The 21,592-nt window shown below is 41.3% G+C and overlaps 1 protein-coding gene across 3 annotated transcripts in view; it reads right to left on the bottom strand.

The window, feature by feature from the left end:
* Positions 1 to 21,592, bottom strand: part of casz1 (castor zinc finger 1) — an 86,617-nt gene that overhangs the window by 9,603 nt on the left and 55,422 nt on the right. For 2 of the 3 annotated variants that reach the window (XM_079803153.1, XM_079803152.1), the window contains exons 3-11: positions 15,114 to 15,975; positions 14,108 to 14,173; positions 10,426 to 10,516; positions 7,461 to 7,625; positions 5,662 to 5,834; positions 4,721 to 5,583; positions 1,516 to 1,648; positions 999 to 1,062; positions 119 to 273 (exon numbers count right to left, since the gene is read on the bottom strand). In XM_079803153.1, the coding sequence (XP_079659279.1) occupies positions 119 to 273; positions 999 to 1,062; positions 1,516 to 1,648; positions 4,721 to 5,583; positions 5,662 to 5,834; positions 7,461 to 7,625; positions 10,426 to 10,516; positions 14,108 to 14,173; positions 15,114 to 15,975 (2,572 nt within the window). The remainder of the gene's footprint in view (positions 1 to 118; positions 274 to 998; positions 1,063 to 1,515; positions 1,649 to 4,720; positions 5,584 to 5,661; positions 5,835 to 7,460; positions 7,626 to 10,425; positions 10,517 to 14,107; positions 14,174 to 15,113; positions 15,976 to 21,592) is intronic. The other variant, XM_079803154.1, reaches the window with a different exon arrangement.

The raw sequence follows: 21,592 nt of genomic DNA, 5'->3' as shown, positions 1-21,592 counted from the left end.
GGCTAGTGTGAAAGAATTAAACAAGTCTAAAAGAAAAGTACAGTGGAAGTACGAAGCTTTGAAAAGTAAAGCTAAGGCTGGAAACGACTCTATAGGGAAACGAGATGATTTCAGGCACCTGCGCAGGTAGGTCCTCCACAGCTCGGTGTGTTTCTCTGGGCTCGACCTCTTCATTACCCTACTGAGATAGTGAACTGCATCTGAGCCGTCTGCCGTCTGAGCTCCCTCCAGCTCTGACTTCAGATCCAAAGCACTGAAGAAACCAGGATTCATCTACAGACATAAACACGAGCTTAGGCATGTTTCGTCACACAGTAACACCAGTTCTACTCGAGGACAGACCAAACACACAACAGTTTCTGTGCACTCTATGTTTGAGGCTTCAGATGTGTTTCAATTCGGTCTTGTATATGAACCCGAGCGAGAGACAGGAAGAGAGAGAGAGAGAGAGCTGAGCTAAGCTGTCAGGAGAACTAGAGCGAGTTTTCTATTTAAATCATCAAGGTAATGGTACATGCACACCATTTATACTAGTCATAGAAGATATATGATTAAAACAATGTCCATTTTAATCCCCACAAAAACATACAACATTTAAATATCTGTTTGGCACCATTTCGTCTTTGTAAAAAATGAGGGTGACATTTGCTCTTTTTTCTCGGCGCTGACTTTTTAATCAAATAATTTACAAAGTCCATAAATAAAGATAGAGCAGATGGAGGAGAAAAAGAAAAAAGCCAGAGAAAAAAATGCACGGAGAGTTCAAAACAGCTCATCAAAAAACAAACATCTCTATATATCTGCCGTGGCAACCGGCTCCTGCTTCATTATATTAATTTGCGAGCGGCGGACTGAAATTACACTGTATGAAAAATGGCTGGAAAATTTAAATGATACAAACTCATCCTATTAGCGGTGAAACATTAAAAAACAAACAGCCCCCTCTGCATCCTGCTAATTTGTCTTGGGATGAAAAGCGTTTGATGGATGAATCTTACCTTATTCATAAGTGAGGATAAAAGAGATGTATTTCCTGGCGCAGGGTGTCCGTTTGATTCAGCGCTAGAACAAGCAAAATGAACAGTGTTTAGGCAGGATTTGCATGAGAACAGTAAATATTATAATTTATCCGAGATTGTGAATATACAATGAAGAAAAAAAAGGGAAGGAGGCTGGAAATTAGGGTTTATGCGAACACGCTTTCATCTAAATGAATGTGCAAACATGTCATGCCTCATACTTGACGTGCATTATGAAAAGAGGGTATTATGGGAGAATTTTTTGCATTCGTATGATGGATTTCCTCAAAGGAGGCCTCGTGGTGGGAGAAGGAGGGAGCGTGTAAATCTCGTCCTCCTTGATCACTCCACAGACCCACCTTGTGAAGGGGGTTTTAACAAGAGCACTCACACTAATTAACACAATACGGCATTATTTGAGAGATAAATCACGGCGGGGTGGGGCGGGGCGGGGCGGGCCTGGGCGCGAGTCGAGAGGGGGAGGATGATGGGATACCTGTGGTCTTTCTTGCTCAGGTCCAGGCTGTGCTCCTGGACAGAGTCATGGGGGGCCGTGGAGATGCTGTCTGCCGGCTCCTGCTTCACCTCGACCGGATTAAACCGGCCTGCTTGAGCCGGCTGCCCCATCCCTGAGGAGAGAGAAGGAGAAAAACAAAGTTATTGTTGGTCAGCATTATTCCGCCGTGATGAGATCCAATCTGACTTCTGTCCCGGCCAAGGAGAAGACCAGGAGTGATAATTATTGCGGAATTATGTCAGGCCGTCAAGGCATTTAAATGTTGATTGAGAGGCAGCAGGAATGAGGGAAAAAGACTCCGTTTTCAGCAGCGCTTGTCACAACTCATTTGCGGGCCTGCCTCTTAACTGGTCATTAAGAGGCATGCTAATGCTGAGGGAAAGTGGCAGATTCAGCCTGCCGCCCCTCCCTGCCGTCGCAGTGTGTCCTTGTTGGCCCGACGACGGACGCCACTGAGCATGCCCAAAAGGAACATCTGCTTGTCCGTCAGATTAGAGGTGACAGCCAATCAGATCGGTTCAAATAGCGTGACCTCTCGATCAGATTTTCAGAATAGGTATGCAGACGACGTGGAGAGGAGGAAGGCGGCGGGAGGGACGCTGACGGGAATACGACCTGGCTTTTCCTCCAATCCCCAAGTGATTGAAATATTAATTTGTCCTCAGGCTATACAGAGAAAGCCAGGCTTTTGCTAGCCAGTAAGTGGTATTTTATTAAAAAACGGCTAGGAGTTCAAGGCCCAAAGATGGAGCGATGAGTGCATCAGCAGTGATTGCGAGGTCGGGTGAATGTTGTTTAAGACACCAGGCCCGCTGAGGAAAAGTGACAGCTAGTGCCCACCCTGCCCTTGGCCTTCAGTTCAGAGGGCATTTAACCATGTGAAAAGAGACGAAAGCCACTCCTCTGGGTCACAAACAAAAACGCCCAAATACAAACACAAGTTTATCAGATGTGTCACTCTAACTTTCCTGACGCATGTGCTTTGACTCTATGTGTTGGTTATGGAGGTGAACTAGTGACTCATTGAAATGTGTCTGCTTTAGGCGCATCACATCCCAATAAAGTCAGTAGCTCATACCCGCCCTATTTTCAGTCTTCTGCTGTGTGCCACGCTCAGTTGACTAATTACTGCCTGTCTTTGCATGAAACTAGCCTAGTCCATCTACAGTACCTCCAATCTATCCAAATCTGTGGTCTTTATATGTGAGAAGTATGTCGTACTTATATTAACCTCCCTGCCTGTTCGTAAATGACAGTGCCCTACATCGGCCCAGTACAAAGCTCTCACTTTCTTTCTCTCTCTCATTTTTTTTTTCTTTTTCTGGGTATAAAATGTCTGACGTTAACAAGGGACATTTAAATAACGACCACGTGAGGAGAGAGTCATTAAATCTTCAGCTTTGCAGTTTCTATGACAAAAATCGGCGATGATCTAAAAGAGTAAGGAGAGGGAAAAAAGCACATGCTCACGACGCTGTGTTTTTCTGGAAATTATCCAAGAATAATGTTGTACTGTGTAATTACCTCAACGAAGTTACTGAACTCATGAAAGATCATTTGTACTGGGTGTCTAATTAGCGAACCCCTCAGATTTCAAGATCTTCCAAAACACTCTGGGGGTGAACGTGTAACGTGGATAAAAAAAAGAAGTGAGTATTCAACTAGGAAATAACGCCACCTGAACAAATTAGCAAGCGGCTCTTCTTACACAGTAAGACTGAGATGTGTTTCTTTGCAAACTGGCCCTTGACTAAAAAAAAGTTCGGAAAAAAAACAACAAAGCTGTTTGAAAATAGTCGCAGTAAACATCATTCTCTCTTTTCTAACGCTGAGCTCTGACCACATCCTCTTCATATTTTACCCAAATGTCCTGTTCACACGTCTTTTCTGAGCAAACGTGTAAAATTAGCAATGCCACATTATGATCTGCACTCTCAATTCTGTCTAGTAGGGGATTTTCTTTCTCTACTTTTCTCGAAGTTACCAAAACTAAATACAAGGTGCTCACTTATGAGAGAACATGCTCATTTTATTTGCCTTCTTGTAGGGCAGTAGGACTTTTATGAAGTCAGGATCCTGTTCCCATACCTCACAAAAAGAAGCATTGTCATACCAAGAGTTTTGTACTGTACCATGTACAATGAATGTGATAATTAATCAGTACTGTGAAATATATTAAAGAACAGTACAATGACACCCTCACAATACAGGATATTATTTTTGTAAGGAAACCCACTTACTAGCCTTAAAACGCCTAGAGAGTAAAGACTTCACTGACTCCACATCAGTGTTTTCATACTGAAACAAGTAGTACCTTTATATACACACCAACACATACACACAGCCCTCTCTGGAGTGCTGAGTCAATTCTGCTTCGCCAGTTTCTGATATTTCTTCCTCTATATCAGAGTGCATATAAAAAGCTGCTTTGTACCTCCAATTTCTCAACTTAATATTATTCAGGCTCCATTTGGTTGGAACGAGTGCACGCTCAGATAAGAGGCCGGTGATGAGGAAGCATGTAGAACACAGGCCCTGGGATCCTCCTGAGAATGCTATTAGAAGCAGCTTTACAGAGCCCACTCACTAGTTCAGCACTTATCTGCTAATGGATTGTGGGTATCATGACAATGATCGCTGCAATAACAAGACTAGAGCAGCAAACCAGCCCTTTAATATTTTGCCTTAATCCTGAAATCAAAGTTTATGTAGCATCTGAGGACAGCATGAGCAGATGACCTGAAAGTGCCCTTTCACTGATGGATATAGGTACAGAGAAAGAGAAACACATGGGCAGAGTGACCCAAAGAACTGATGTTCTCACAATTAAACACAGTGAGGAAATATTATCTAATTTGCACTTGTTCTAGATGTAAACATTGGAAATATTTAGTCCAGTAATGATTCTCAAATGGTTTTATTTTTAATTTATTTAGACAAAATAATATAGAATTGTAATATCTGGAAATGATTGGTTAGCCATAATAAGAAAATAATTATTGGTTTTTATACATTTTTATGGATTTGAATTAAATGTAATTATTTTAATATGTAATATTAATGGATACTATTGAAATCAATAAATATACTTATAAATATTAGAATTACTGTGTGTAACCCACCAGTTGAGAATCACTGATCTGGATCATCTTAAATTGATACTATGCAGAAAGATGAAACAAACCTGCATCCGGGTTACTGGAGGGCTTCAGAGCAGCCGCTGCCAGTCGGGCCATCATGGGCGATATCAGACCCTTGTTGGCCGACATCTTCTCCATAATGGATGATGCAGCGAATGAAGTTGGAGTGGAAGCTACAGTAGCAGTTGCTGGGTCCCCAGTCGGGGTGGAGGTCTGGGGTAGAGAATCACTGGGCATGGAGTGAGCCACAGAGGTGGCAATGGATATCAGGCCAGCGGCAGAGGGTGTGAGTGGCATGGGCATTCTAGGAATGAGGGAGAAGAAGGGGTTGGAAGCACCTGCCAGTGCACTGTTGGAAAGTGCCAGGGCCATGGGTACGTTGCTCGGCAGAGCTTGGGACAGCAGGGTGGAAATTCGGCTGGCCGGAGGCAGAGCGGCGGTGGGCTTGACGCTGTGGCTGGAGGACATGGTGGTGGTGGGAGTGGGCAGCAGATGAGGTATGGTGGAGGACTGCTGGGTCGTTGGAGAAGCACTTAAGCTGGAGTTCTTGCTGCTAATGGCGGAGTAGTCCATGAGGTCATCATTGCTGGACTCTTCCTGCTCCTCTTTGGGCAACAGGAAGGAGGAAGTGAGGCCCAGCACACCCGAGGAGCGAATGTGGCGGCGCTCGTGTTTGCGCTTGTGTGAGGTCATCTGGCTGGTGGAGGTAAAGGTGAAGCCGCAGCCTTGGCGTATGCAATGGAAATGATTGGTGGCCTTGCTGTAGACACAGCCTTCGTACTTGCACTCCTCGTATTTGTAAAATTTCTTGAAGCCATCCTTGGCGTAAGCGTCATCTTTGATGTGATAGCTCTTGTGCTTCTCAATGTCACACTTGTTCTTGAAGGTGAAGGTACAACCTGGGCGCCTGAGAGGCGGAAAAGCCGGATTAAACTCTAAAATGGCATTTAATGCACATTTAGCTGAGTTTGAGCGGCTATCGTACCTGCAGTGGAAGTGGGTGGTCTTCTGCCCATAGAACTGGCAGGCGACCGTCCCACAATCCTCGGTGGCGCGGAACCTCTGGAAGCCATCGTTGATCAGCTGTGCATTTTTCTTATGGAAGTTCTCATGAGTCATGACATCAGAGGTGCTCGTGTACACCTTGTTGCAGCCCACCTGACAGACAGGAAATGAAAAAGAAAAAAAAAATGCTTTCATGATACAAAGCGTGAGCATGGTTTAGAAATAAACACCATGTGTGAGTTTCAGTTTGTTGCACGGAATGAAAAATGCTCAGTATGAAAACAGTGGCTTGGCGCTTGAGCTCTTGTAGTCTGCAGGGACATGAAAACAACAACTCGAGATGTGACACAAAAATAGCTCAGTTTGGCGATGAACTCAATGTGGGGAGCAAAGAAACAGGTGACCTAAAAAAATGAACAGGAAACATTTTCTCAAGATCTGAGCTTTGTTAAAAATGTACTCTTGAGACAACATCTCATAAAATATGAAAAGCAAACCCTTTACCCGAAAAAAAGAAGAAAAAACAGGTGTGCGTTTCATGAAAACAGCTTCAAAGAGATAAAAGACAGGACTTTTTTTTGTGATTTGCAATATGTGGCATGCAAAAGCAGCATGGTGAGGTGGCGTGTGGTTGAAACCTTTTTCCATTTAAGGTTTTAAGTCTATATTAGAGGTCTATGCTTTAGTAGAAGAGTCAGGGGGGTTGTTCGGGAAGACTGTCACTTACTTTGGTTTGAAAGGCTCTGTTACTCAACAGCAGCACTCAGGAGCCCTCTGGGCAGCAGACGAACATGAACTAATGTTTGAATTAAAACCAGCAATTGTATATCATCCCTGGCACTTTTCACCCGTGCAAACATGGTAACTTGGCCATATTCAGTCAAACAATGAAAAAAATGCCACTCTGTTTTTTCTCCGTAAATCAGGAGAACGGGTGCCAACATCTGCCTGTTCTCACTGCTGTTAAAACAAGAGCTGAAATGTCTAATAACAATTACGCCGTTAGGGAGGCTTAAAAAAAAAGAGAATATATCTTAAGCCCTGGGCCACTGTTGCCTGTGGTGAAAAAGAGCTCGGCTTGAAAGTGACACCTTGAAAATAAGCAGATGTTAAGAATTAAACAGATCTGGTGGGAAATAATCTTTAACTCGCCAGTTGGTACTAAAAGATGAAAAATTTTGAATTTATATAAACAACTCTGAATTTCATCCATGCCAACTAAGGAGTGAGGGAGAAAGGTGGTGAGGGGAGAGGAGGGCCACATCCTGTTCATCCTTTTAATTACATTTAATTTATTCTGTCAGCTTCTGTCTTATGAACAAAAAAAAACAAAAAAACTGATCATAGTGATGAATAAGTTGAAGAACTTTAATGTCATTACAGAATGCCATTATAGAATGTCACAAAATTCGGTGCTATTTGCCTGCTGCTATTAATGTTATTTCTGAGCAAGGAAAGTAGATTTGGTTCAAATTGCAAGTAAATGTATCTTAATTTAAAGATGTTTAGATATCTGTATTGAAAAACAGGAAAAAATACTGAGGAAGATATTCATTTTTTTGCAAAGCATGAAACATTTAATATCATGACTTTACGCATCTAAGACCTTCTGGTTCGATTTAAGACATTTTTAATTATGTAATGGTGAATTAAGATTTTTAAAAGACTGAGATATATACTTTTTGTTCTCAAATCCTGTACAAGTAGGGGGCATGTTTCTGTATTAGGATGAATGTGCTTTTTTCCCCCTCTTCACACTAGGGTTTTGCTGTGGTTTACCTGCATGCAGTGGTAGTGGGTACTCTTGCCATTGAGATGGCAGCCATGGTAGTACACACTGCAGTCATCCAAAGGGCTGAAACGCATGAATCCATGCTGCAGAGAGTTGTCCCTCTTCTTATGCATGTTATAATGCCTTATCACATCCTGCTTACTGGTGAATCTCTGTAAACAACAGATATACAGAGTTAGTAAGGTGGGGGAGGTGGTGTGTAGGTTCTGAAGGAAACCAGCAATGAGTTATTTTATTACTCATGCAACAGCTGCAGAGCATTGCAGCAAATTGCAGCCAGCCAGGTGGGTGAATGGTGCATATCACTAGCGGTCATAGCAGCAGGTATAATGTGAATTCACTTTTACCCTAGCAGAGTAGAGCACTTAAAAGTGAGTATTTTGAAGGGTGTATTTAATTTGGAGTTTGCCTTATAGACTCGCATCAAATTATGACTCAAATATGACTTGGTAGTATTTTCTAAGCTCACCTGGTGTTTGAATCTGTGCGTAAAGTGCTGCTTAAAAAGGTTCCTGAGCAAGACTGTTTATTACGTTTTATTTCACCATTTCTAATTAAGATGGATCACTTGACATGCGAGATCACAGTTGTGATATTCTCCGCTTCTGAAAAATCATGTTCCATGCAGATGGTTTTGGAACGTGCACGAGGGAAAGACAACAAACAAACAAACAAGGCAACCAAAAAAATTTTCTCTTTTAATTCCCGTCTGAGATATGATTCCATTTTTAATTAAAGTATTAAAGCACAGTTTTGTGCAGGGTTAGACAATAATAATGAGGAAATATGCTAAAATTTAAAATCTCTTACACCACGTAAGAGCAGTCTGGGGGGAAAAAAAAACGAAGCAATGTAGGGGGAAAAACCACACTCTTGAGAGATCAGGGCAACCAAATCTGCAGTAATTGGGCTTGAGCTAATATTACAGGAACTGAAACAAGAGTAGCTGAAATCAATGAGCCTTTTCCAACGTAAATCCATATTTTCTACATAAATGAGCAACAGGAGAAAAAAATATGACCGAAACATCCACAAAACCTCATTGCCCATCTATGAAGATTATCTTACAGGCAAATAAAAAATAAATAAAGATATATAAATACACAAAGATAAATACTTAAATCTTGGCTATATATATGGGGTTACATTGCCATTCCTGTTTCAAAAGAAGAGAACTGTATTTATATGATATATGAGCCAATGTCCAACAAACGGTGATGACAGGAATTTGGGTTGTCGACAAACAAATAAAAAGAGATACTGATCTAGATCCGGCCACACTGAGCGGAACTGTGGAAAACAGCAGGAAATTGTATCAGTTGGGCTTCTGTACTTAGAAGAGTGGCCACACGGTCGTGCGGACATTTATTTTAGGATTCCGAACGCATTGCAGGATGGCCATGAAAGGAGAGGCAGGGCCGGTATGGACTGGAGCAAAGGCTGGCAACCGCAGGATAATATTCCACCACTGTGTCATGTAACATTTTAATGACTTATCAATTCCAAAAACAAGTTCATCTGAGCCTCACCTTCCAGCTGGGGTACGCACAGCCTCCTGTCTGTCATTACTAAACTGCCAAGAGTCACTGACGCCTTTACGTGCACAGGAATATTCCAATATTAATCCGAATTTGGTCATATTCTAATTTTGTATGCATCATGTAAATTCTGACAACCCACAACCAGATTAAGCCAAAGTTCTAGGTTTATAGAAATCGGAATAAGATTGCCAGTCCCATGCTCTACTGTTAAGCTTAAAATATTAAAATAAATTAAAATATTAAAATATTAGATTTTCACACTAGCACTACTTCATGTCATACACTGGTAACTGAATTTTTAAAAAATATTCTAAGAGTAAAGGCTTAACCAGAATATTGAACTTAATCGGAAAATGATGTGCATGTGTCAATGAATTCTTAAGCAACACAAGTTCCAAAAACGGACAGCTTCAAAGGGACTTTTCAACCAGTTCTGCTTACAGTTTGAGGAATTGTACTTGAATAACAAGAGGCAGCCCGCTAGGCTGAATAAGTCTCTTTTAGATGCAACAGCTGCCCTGTTGTCTTCAGCAGGATTCCTGGATGTTTATAATGAAAAATGTAATCAGATGATTAAAAATGAAGTGGGAGATTATGACTAGAGAGGACTTGATAAAGAAAGACTCTGCAGCTCTCGTTGCAGGAGGATTTTTGATGTCTTCTACAAATGTGCCCGTCTTTGCCTGCTCTTTTCCACCATATGCGCATGAGCCGCTGCTGTCTGTGTTCTGATCTGCTTAATGCTGATTTTGCTGTGCTGAACATGACAACTCTGGGGACATGGATCAGATTAATAATGTGAAAGGGGATTATGAGTGGCCCAAGAGTATTAGCAGATGTCCTTAGGAAAAAAAAGAAGGCATCTTTTGAAAGTATTTACCATTATCTATGAAAAAAAGGATGGCCATTGTCAGTCTGACTGAGTTTTGAGAAATAGCCCTCATCTATCTAAACCTGTTAAGCCAGTACGGTGCTAAGATAAAAGCCTTGTCCGTAAGGTTTTGTTTGGCTGTTTCCTTGTGTGTACCCTGGCACACTTCAATCATTTCCTCTAACAGTTATCTTGCTCTCCTGTCAGGGAGTGATGGGAAAAGTGTGAAGGTGAGCTTTAAAATGGCGTTGTGACACTCTCTGCATTATACGGTTGTCTTACAGAAGCAAGGCACTTCGGGTTTTCAGCATTAAGGGATGAATGTTAAAGTGCGTTGAACCGTGCCTGTCAGATCACAAAAATGACCCAGCTGACATAATCTCATTTATCATTAAAAAGGAGGCAAGGACACCCGCTAAACATTTACGTATTAGCATTTCGCAACACTGACCACTCGTGGGTGAATTAAGAAAGTTACTTCCGTTTTGCACTTGGTGAGTGTACCTCATTTTGAACCCTGTTTGTGGCTGTTGTACTCACCTGATAGTTACATTCGGGGTCCATGCAGTGATAATGCTCTCTGTACTGGTAAGCACAGTGCACATGGCCACAGTGTTGGCTCCCAGAGAACCTACAATCAAACAGAAATATATGTAAAACTCTGTAATTGTTTAAAAGTGTTTTGGCCAAGTATTCTAAATCCAAACATTATTCTCATATTGAGCTAAAGATAAACACGATTTAAGAAACAGCAAATGAGATAAAGAGATCATTTTAAAAGAGAAAAAAATATCAGTGCTTAGTGAAAAGGAGTTGCATTTCGCTTTTTCTATTCCATATATGAAACCTCTAACAATGTGGGGGCTGATTTTGAAAGGGCAATTTAGCCTTTTATCTCCGCTTGATAGATGCCCTAACAATGACAGAGTCATCTTCACGGAGCTCAGAGTCATTACCAGGAACTATAAACACATAGAGAAAACAGGCCTACGCTTCCTCAACCATACGATTGCAATTCACTCTCCAGCCACAGCAATCTCCACCAAATTAGTTCCATTGCCTTCAAAGGCAGTAGGTAGACTCTTATTAAACTGTAACCCCCGACATAATTCGCTCATTTGCTCGTGCTTTAAGCCCTGCCAAATCAGCGTTTGGCTCTCCAGGTTAACAGCCTATGCTTTAATCAGGGAAAGGTTAGGCCTAATAGAAAGGTTTGAGTGTGTCTCCGTGTGGCTTCCTCCTCTTCACTCTCGCCGACTGACTCGCCCGGTCTTCCGCGGATTGGCGGCGCTTTAAAGAGGCACATTTCCTGAGTGTTTACAGGCTGATTATAACCCTGACGATGATGACTGTTAAAAACCTCCAATTACAGCTCAAAACACACAAATAAACATTCGCACCGCCGCTGCCAAGAGCACCATCTGCTGAAGTAGAGAAAAAGCTAAGTAATTTTTTTCCCCCTACTGCCTGGATTATCCCTAGACTGCTTTTACAAATCACTTTGCTAAGTTCATTAAGCTAATTGAATGGTGAATCCACTACCTGCTAAACGTGGGTGGTGTTCTGAAGGGCTGGGGAAGTGGCAGGCGCTTAAGGTGGTTGTGTTTGCATCTTAAAGGAACAGTTCACCCAAAAACTCACCTACATGTCATTCCAAACCTCTATGATTCCCGGAACACAAAAAGGCATGCATTTTTCAATGCAATTACAGCCAACGAGGACTGGAGATTTCAAGCACCATAATTGTATCATAAAAGTAGTCTATATGACTATATTCTACTATAGTCTTCTGAAACGATCATTTAAAGCTGCATTCATGGAAGTTCATTAGAGAAATAGTATTGTCAGGTTTGTGAATTAATCATTCATTGAGTTGGTTTTTTTCATTGAATCAAATGATTCTTGATTACAACTCAATGACTCACTGATTTGGTCATAGCAGTTAGCAGCTTGCTGAAGATTGAAGTGATTAATTAGCCTGACAAGCCAGACCCACATCAAGATGTTGGGTCTGGAAACTCACCATTGACAGGGCTCAATCCGAGGGGCGGGATAAACAGTTGTCTGTCAAATTCCCTCTGCACGCAATTGGATAGCGCCACAACCAACCGAGGCGGAGCTAACGTTAGTTGATAGATTAAACTCAGAATACATCTTCCTTTCTTTCGAATGACATCAGTGCTGTTCTTTGTTCTTTCCTCAAGGAAAAGCTTAACTCCAAGTCTTCCAGAGTAGCGTCCAAAACCGATTTGAAAGACGCTGATCGTCAGCTTCTTTGTTTACCTGTAGCACCAAGAACCTCGGCAACTCCGCTCCGTCATTATGTTAAGCCCGCCCACCGACTCTACACACGCTGTGATTGGCCTGACCAGAGTTTGGTTTTTCCAGCTCTCAGGTCTACCGAGAGTTGCTAGACTACATTCGCGGCAAAATAAATTTTCTGCCGCTAGGGTGCGTCTAGATTTCTAGGCTAGTGATTAATGAAATTTTGGTCCGTTTCTCACGCAAAGTGAAAGTTTGAATTCAAAAGTTTAAAAAAAGAAAATAGTCACATGATATTTTTATTTAGTTTAAATTTTTTTAAAACTTGAAATCCTCAGTCCCTATTCATAGTAATTGCATGAAGAAGAAGAAAAGGAGTGGTACAATATTTAACATGTCTTCATTTACATTCCACAGAAGAAAGAACATTTTTAAAATAACATGAGGACGAACACACGGTGAACTATTCCTTTACAAAAGAGATGACAACACAGTCTACAGTACAGACTGTATATCTCACACTGGCACTGGCAGAGATGCACGCATTAAACTCACCCACCATTAGCAGCCCCTCTGCGTCGCACTCAAACATTCCCGGCCCTGTGTACACAGAACCCCCCTGGGATGCCAGCCCACACCGGCTGTATCACTTTGCCTCTGGACAATTCCCACTTGCCGCGTCAGGGGGCTAATGGGCCACGCTGCTATTCAGTGGCGGATTAAATATTAATATCGCCACGATACAGAGATTGCCGCACATCTCCCGTTACAATAGAGACACGCCGATCAAAGTTTGGTGCAATGCTGGGTACATAAAAGCATTTAGGAGGGAAAACAGTGACTAAACACTACCAGGGAAGCTCTTTAAACATCAAACCACGGCAGTGCGAGGAGATAAAGAACTTTTTCCCCTTTTGTGGGGGGAAGGTGGGTGTAGACAAGTTTACAAAGCTGCTTTTTAGCACGACTGTTCTCTCATTAGCGTGGATGATCCCTCCCCCCCACCCCCACCCCGATCCTTCAACAACCCCCCAATACACCAGGCTGCATTTGCCCTTTTTATGAGTCCTCATTTTTCTTTTTTCCCCTCCTCTCTTTCCTTTCTTTTTTTCCCAACACGGAAATTGAAACTGTATCTGGGCTTATCTACTGCCTCCCTGCGCATCAACTGCCGAGATGTTTAGACAAATTTTATGCATTATGCAGTGCAAATATCAAAACAGTTCTTGGCAGTGCCAGCAGAAGCCTCATTAAAAATTCCTTAATTAAATCTTCTTGCAAAATGTAATCAGTCCAAGGAGGGTTTTTGTGTGTGCACAAGGATGTGTGTGTGTCTGTTAGTGCCAGGGCTTTGATTTGTGGCCTTCATGTTACGGCTTGGGAGAGTAATCATTAACGCCAAAGCCACTTTGCCTTTTGAAATGCGCCTTTTTCTCTCTTTAAGGCTAGAATAAATAAACAAATGATAATCACCTTTCTACTGGCATGACAAAAGGAAACAGAAGCCGATATTGGAGTGTGCTGCATCTATCTCTGCGCTTTGTCTACATTTGCGAGTGCCTGTCATTTAGTTGATTCAGTATCTTCATTTGAAGTGCAGATATTAGAAACGAAAGTCGCAACTATCTGTGCAGTCATGCCCAATGACACACAGGCACATGCAGGGCAGTCTAATGTGTCCGATGTTTTTGCAAACATTTCAAGCTGTTTGCTTAAGATTTTACGGAGTTTAGCTTCGGCGCTGGCAGGGAAACTGACACTGGGAAAAAATTACTCACTTTCCAGCCTTTAATTCAATTAATTTTCCTTAGTCCATAAACCTGGCGTGCTTACGCGTAATTTATCGTCCACACAGAAAGTGTATTTTTGCAAATCTACATCCTGCTTTATTAAAGCGTGAAATATGCCATCGATTAAAGAATGTTGTCGTGAAGTTTTGTGAGGATGAGGATTTGCATACCTGGCAATATATTTCTGGTACACGTTGACGTCCTCTGTGACAGGTTTCTCGGGAGGAAGGCCATTCCTATCATGGCAATGAAAAAAAAAGAGAAAAGGATTAATGGTATGCATTCCATCAGTAATAAAAACAAACTGACGCAGTATTTACTTATGAGCCATTTCAAAGTTTGGGCTATCAATATACATTTTCTTCGATGGAGTAGCGATTTGGTTTGGGAATGAATTAGGGAGGTATATAGGCACGCTTTGATGCATGGCCTCCCAACAATGAAAGCGCAGAGGGGAACATTTTTTTTTGAATGCATAAATTATGTATGTGTGTTTTTGGAGAGAGCACAAATGCAAAGATGAGGGTGTGCGCCGAGTGTCAGAAAGCCAGAAAATGGCTGCATGCATTATATTTTGTTTGATTGGCCCTTGTATGAGGGATGACTATGGCTTTTTGGACGTCCTGTTTCAGAAAAAATCCTCATCGATTTACTTAAAAGTCTGGGTTTGGTGGCAGCATTTAACTTAGCATCCCACCTTCATTGAATAAGCACTTAAAAGGAGGAATTCCTAATGTAACGCATTATAGTTTGTGTGAAGCATTTTGTATTCAAGGTGGCAGCAGTTCAGCAGCACTAACTCAGGACTAAATACATGAGCAGCTCCAGCAGGGGATGACCTGGGGTTAATCTGCCTCTTTAGGTCTGGTTCTGACAACAAATCACTGTATGTGTGTGTGTGTGTTTGCACATGGCCACACTGCTGGCTGTCTCAGGGACTGCTGGAGAACAGCCTTAAGGATCTTGCTAACCTGAACTATTGACAAGGTCAAGAAAACTCATAGAAAGAGTTCCAACCAAGCCCCTACAAACTTGCAATCTGACTCTAAAGCCAGCCGAGGTCTTCTGACCCCCCACAAGTCCCAGGATCCCTATGTGGGTTATCGTTAAAATTACTGTCATTTCCTGTCGATTTATTGTCCAAACAGTTCATTTCATTTTCAAACAGTGCCTTACTTGACAGAAGAGACGGTTCCAGTAGTGATGGAGTCAGTTTTAGAGAAGCTGGACTTCATGTAGTCAGTGTTAAAGCCGAGGTGGCCCGCCTGGTCTAAGGGCAACCCGGGAGGTCCCACGACCCCGGCAGGAGCAGCCGTGTTGATGACAGGCGTTCCTGGGGTCCCTGCCGTAGCCGGGAGAACGCTTGGCATCATCGGCGGATCAACCTTCCCAGGGATGAACTTCTGAATGTTTCGTATATCGTACTTTGACGGCCTGCCGACCTTGCCGGTCTTAAAAGCAATGGCGCCACCCATGTCAGGGTTGCCCTCTCCAGGTTTAAAGAGGTGGAGGAATTTGACGTTCTCCAAGTCGTACTTGGAGGGTCGTTTGTAAGAATTGCCATTTTGCTGTTTGAGACTCTCACCCATCTTCAGCTTCTGGATGAAGAAATCGTACTTAGATGCACGGTTCTGGATTTGTGACTGGTTGGATGGGGGTGGATTGAGCGAGCTTTGTTTGTGGTCCATTCCGGGTGGAAATATCTGTCCCTCTGACCCCGCAAGGGCCGGCTGGATGAGGGCTGTGCTCTTCTCCGGTGCCATTTTGGAGTTGAGCTCTTCAGGCTTGGTGTGTATAGGCCAGGGCAGGGTCTCCCCGGCCTTTAGCTTGCGGATGTACTCCTCATACTTGGAGAAGCGAGCTCGACGGGTGGCCTCCTCGATGCTCAGGGAGGAAGGATCTGAGGTAGCTGCTTTCAGCTTCTCAAAGCTGATCTTCTTGGCCAGCTCATCCCGAACCTGCTGGTCATCATAGCCAAACATGTGTAAAAACTCATTCATGGTGTTGGCGGCGTAATCTCGTAGTGCGGAGGCCTCTCCTATACAAAAACAAAGATAAACAGTTGATTTAGATACACCTCAAACGTGCATTGATGACAAAACTGGATCTGAAAGTATTAGAGCACTTTTAATTTTAAAGCTAATAAAAAATAAAATTACAGCAAGGCCCAAATTGAAGAATGGAATTGGGTAAAGGTGTAGTTTAATTGGAGTATTGTGAAATTCATTCTGGACCATTAACTTTCATATAGGTCTAAAGGGAGGTCAGATAGACCAGCAAAAACAAGACAATTTGGGTTGAATGCTTCCCCTGCAGCTTAATCAGTTCCTATAAAGGCCAAATTAATGCTCTTTTAAAGTATCTTTTTGTATGTGTGTGAGCGAGGGACACAAACCCCTCTGACACCGGTGCACTTGGTGCTTGGCTCTGATACAGTGTTTAGCACAGCAGATGAATGCAAAAAATCTCATCTCGTCACATTTTGCCTGTCAGAAGAGCTACCCTGGTACAAGAACACGGCTCCTGATGACAACTTCACAGAGGTGTCAGATAAATTCCCTCTCCACCCTGCCAGGACCCCAGCCCTCCACCAGACCTTTTCTCCATTTATTTGATTGCCTTTTTCATTGCTGAGCAAATGAGACGGTTAGAGGTAACATTAGCCATGGCCATGCTAATTAATACTAAAATATTTCAGCTTTGGTCTCATATTTCTATGTTATTGCTAAATCGGTCTCTCGCCCGTGCTTTTCACATCTCCTTCTCAGCATGTAAAATAATCCCCAAATTTCCATTGCAGCATTGGGGCTAGTCCTAGCCGTGCTACAGCAGTATGAAAGGTGATCTGGGAGATCGAAAGGGCATGAAAAATTTAAGAGAAATGTATCAGGTATTTGATAGGAAACTCCCTACAATTTGCTATGCATCATTTTAGCAGCTATAGTGTGTTTGAGCACATACAGTAATTTCATCTCTGCTCTGGCGTCTCCTGTCATATTTACCAATGTGCAAAAAGAAGGAACTGAAAATGAATATTTGTATTTTGCAGTAGGTGTGAAAGGTGTGTATAGCTCATGTTATAATTATATATTAAATATTTAAATTATATAGATTATATGATATTTTAGCAGTATGTATATATATATATGACCAGAATGACCAGAACATGTGCTAAAAGCTATGAATATAGCCACGTTATGCCATTAATGCTTAAAAAAGTAATTAGACACCAAAGTGTATTGCATTTGTTAAAGTGCTTGCTATTTTGACAACATTTTGACAAAGTACACTCATTTATTGTTAATTAGCCTCAATTGAATCACTGCTGGATCGGCCAAAACAAAAACTATAAAAAATAATGAGCTATTATTACATACTGAAGGATATTTAGTGCTATTGTATGTATCCCCAGAACTTCAGTTTGGCAGAGCAAGGCTTCAGTCATAAATTTGGCATCCAGTGACTATATTTTTGTATAGGTCATGACTGCTTAGAGGGGTTTTGTCAGGTCATGTGATTTTACACAGCTTTAAAGTCAGGACAGGCTCTTTAATCTCTGTCCCTGAACACTTTCCAAGGGCAGCAATCAAAGACGCTTCTGCTTTGGGTAATTGGACTTATTCCATGTGTACCTTTTTTTTCAAACAGTTGGGAAACTCCCTTCATTTTCTGACAGAAATCCCCCTCTCCGTCTCTTGTGTTATCGGTCTATCATTAGCATTATTATTAGTGTCAAAAGTCATCTGTAGGATATGCAGCCACCCAAAATTATCCACTCAACTTCATGTTGTTCCAAACCTGTATGATTTGTATATTTTTTTAGCAGATTTATTTTAAGTCCCAAGTAAAAAAAAAACAGGTTTTCAAACAACATGAAGGTGGCGATGTCAACTAAATGGCTTTTTTTTTTGAAAGGGTGAACTATCCCTTTAACAGCTTTCATTTTGAGTAAACCGTCTCTATAAGATCAAACTGATGGTATTAGAAGAGATGTTGGTTGTACTACACAACAGTAGTAGCAGGTGGTAACAGTAGACAGGACGAGAAGTCTAGCATGCCAGTGGGCGGCTCTGTATGCGTTTAATAGACTATCAGTGTCAGGAGAATGATTGGACTTAAACTGCACACATTATGCCAGGACCTAAGAGGAGATAACCTTTTAAAACAGCATGTAAATGAGCCCCCCCCCCCCCCCCCCCCCTCATCCCCCTCATCCTTATCTCACACGCTCCAAATGATGTCATGTGCATGTGGTTGGAAAGCCATGGCTTTGGGGGAAAGGTACGATTTGCCTGGCTGAACTCCCAGCACTCTCTCTCTCTTCCTCATGCCACTGGAGAGTACAAAAAGAAGTGCTCCTAATCTCGCCACTTCATACTGGCAAATTCCAGCCTGTGACAAAGCCCTTGTCTATGTTTGAGGCAATTAAGGTACGTTTTTCCCTCCATGGTGTGATAACAAATGGATATTATATCTCCTTTCTGTTGACCAAACATGGCCATCAGAAGCAGGCTGATTGGGTCTTCATGCACTCCAGAAGGGGTGATGATAAGGACATACATGTAGGGATCTATATATAAATTGACTTATCAAGGGTCCACTGACAACACTTTAAAAGCTGTGATCTTAAACGGAAATTTCTGATGGTGATTTTTACATAAACTCATTCAATTTTAGACTGAATTCAACAGTTTATATTTTGAAAGATGCAGACTTCTGTCAAAAATGCAACTCTGTATTCTCTCCAGAAAAACAGCAAATTAAATGTGCTGCCATAACTAAAAACCACTCATCAAACATCAAGATATTTGAATAGTGGATGGTATTAGCTTCTGGTGAAGCTAAGTGTGTTATGTGAATTGGTCATAAAGGCTGAATTTGAGAGAATCTCGAGCTACGCTATAGCACTTCTAGCTGCAATAAATTCAATTTAAATTTAGTTCTATTAGAAATCTTCTGAACTACAAAGCACAAATAAAAAACACACAAATAAAAAAATAAAAGAATGTTAGTATAGTATTAATAGTATATATAGCATTTTTTTTTTACTATTAGTTTTTCCTCCCAGATTTGTTTTTGTTTTAATCATATATGTACTTTTTTAACGTTTCGATTATAAATAAATACATGTTTTTTATTACATATATAATAAAAAATCTGACAAAATAAGCAAATAGTTATAAATGTCATTAGTAAATGGAAACAAATCTCACATATAGTCAAACGGTGGTTGATTATGATTTGATTTCCCTTTTCAAACTTACACAAGTTAGTGTGTAATGTTGCTGTTTGAGCATAAACAATATCTGCAAAGTTATGCCGCTCAAAGTTCAAAGCAAAGGGAGATATTTTCTTTTAAAGAAACTGCTTTTTAAGGACTACAACAAACGGCTGGTAGGGACAAGACAAGCTTCCTCCCGGGTTAGTGAATCACTAATCCTGAAATTTACATACACCCTGCCCCCGGGAACACTCAACAAAGGGGGTGAGGCCATGTTGAGAATTTATAGATTATCATCACAGAATATGCTAACCAATGACTTGAAGATAGTTAACTCCACATCAGCTACATAAATTAATCAACTAACCATTCAGGAACATCTTACATGTTGTCAGTTCTTCTTGAGTCTCTCCATCATTGTCCGACTCCGGTTTGAACATAAAATGCTGAACAGTTTCATTGCCTGTCCGCATGAGGTAATCAGAGCTGCTAATGGAAGCTCTTTAAGCTCCGCCCCATGAGCAGCAGCTCATTTGCATTTAAAGGGACACAAAAAGTGACAATTTTATGATCTAAAAATGATCTGTTTTGCGCTAAAACTTCTAGGGACATCAGACTTATTTTAGGTCTTGTAAAAAGGGGCAATCAGCCACCCCTTTAAAATATGTAATATATAATCAAATATAAATTTTAAAAAAGTATATAATTACTTAAAAATAAACACTTCAAAGAGATACTGATATTTTTAGATGATCTTTTGCCTAGCCTGGTTGAGAAGCATGCATTTGGCGGCTATGGGAAAGGCATTCTGTGATTTTATGCTGATAGGGATTCTGCTCAGTCCCCTGATGTGAGGAGTTAAATGTTTTGAAGGTCGCAGTTTCTCTCATTGATCTTGCGATGTTTGTTAATTACATTGTCACTGATGTTGTGAGAGATAATTAAGCCACTATGTTTATATGCATAATTATGTGCGCTCCGCATCAGCCTTTGAAAGACAGCAGCACGAGAGAAGAAAAAATATTTTAATTGTGAGCCGCTCAGTAACATGGCAGTATAGATGCCCTAGTTACAATCAACAAAGAGAGAGAGGAGGGAAAAACAACTCAAGACAAAAGTGGTGACTAATGTCTGCTCACTGCAGTCTTCAAATGCTTTTTCCTCATTTTGAGATGCAGAAGCAGCCGGGGCCCGATGGAAGCAAAGGTGTACAGCACAAACACATATTTACAGACAGCTTTCTTTATGACCGTGAAATAAACAAAATGACTGATTAAAACCACAAGCCATCATGTTTGCCGGAAAATACTTGATTTTCTGAGAAGCTCTTGGCCCCACTTCTGTGATAGAGGCCGCAAGCCTATAGGTGCTTCTACCGTACGAATGAGAGAGAGAGAGAGAGAGAGAGAGAGAGAAAACATGAAGCAGAAGAAAAACTGAAAGAAGAAAGCATTTAACAAAAAAGCACCAGCTTAACCTGATTTGGTAAAGAAAAGAAAAGTCTTTTAACCAAAGTGACATCTCTTATCTCCTGTTGTTATCTAGCATAGTTTCTGTCTTGTTTTGTGTTAAGTACCTTTGTCGAGTACTGCAGTCTTCCTGAGATAGTCAGAGGTGAAAGTTCACAGAGGTTTTAAAATGGAGATTGGGTTCGGTTTCTGCAGACTCTGCTTGTTTGTTATCACTTTGTGAAAGATGACAACATGTGTCATGTTATCTAGATGATCGTGTAGCAAATACAGAGGAAAACGCAGTGTTCGTTTCTTCCCATTCAGTCTCTGAATCTCTAGGATTTAATCTCCTGAACTACTAGAGACCTGGAGTCTTGGCAGAGCGGGTCTACTATGTAATTGGGTCCGGGTGGTAGCTACGTTTTGTGAGCTTATAGAAAATCAAAGAGTCAGAGTGTAATCCTGGGCGTAATATGAAGCTTAGCCAGCCTGCCAACACTCTTGGCCCCTCGGCTGGTACGCAGATATGCGGCAGTCTCTATAAGTCTCTTCTAAAAATTCCTTTCTTCTTTTAGTTCTCTTTTCCCCCCAATGCAGATTGGTTTGTATATGTTTGCGGGTGGCAACAGAGTCACTCTTTTATGTTATAACTATAGATTTCTCTTTCCAAGAACTGCACTTGCACAGTTGTGAAACTGTCAAATTGTCACTGTAATTATGCTTGCAAAGAACACAGGTAAGGTAAGACCTGTGAAAACTGAGCTGGAGAGCCTTTGAAGAGAGATTTTATCTTGATTATGTGCACTTTGTTTTGGCTACACACAGACAAATACTGAACAATGTGATCTTTTTAGTATTCATAAGTACGTCAAGTGTAGTTCTGAATATTGCCATAGACATTGAAATGCACAAAATCAACTCAATGACTGCATCTAAAATGTATTTAGATCTTTTACTTATCAACAACTTTGGAAATGTAGGCT

This window comes from Gobio gobio (assembly GCF_949357685.1).
Source record: "Gobio gobio genome assembly, chromosome: 21".
NCBI classification, from domain to species: domain Eukaryota; kingdom Metazoa; phylum Chordata; class Actinopteri; order Cypriniformes; family Gobionidae; genus Gobio; species Gobio gobio.
Note: the sequence above shows the minus strand (reverse complement) of the source record. Positions and strands in the feature narration are given on the sequence as shown.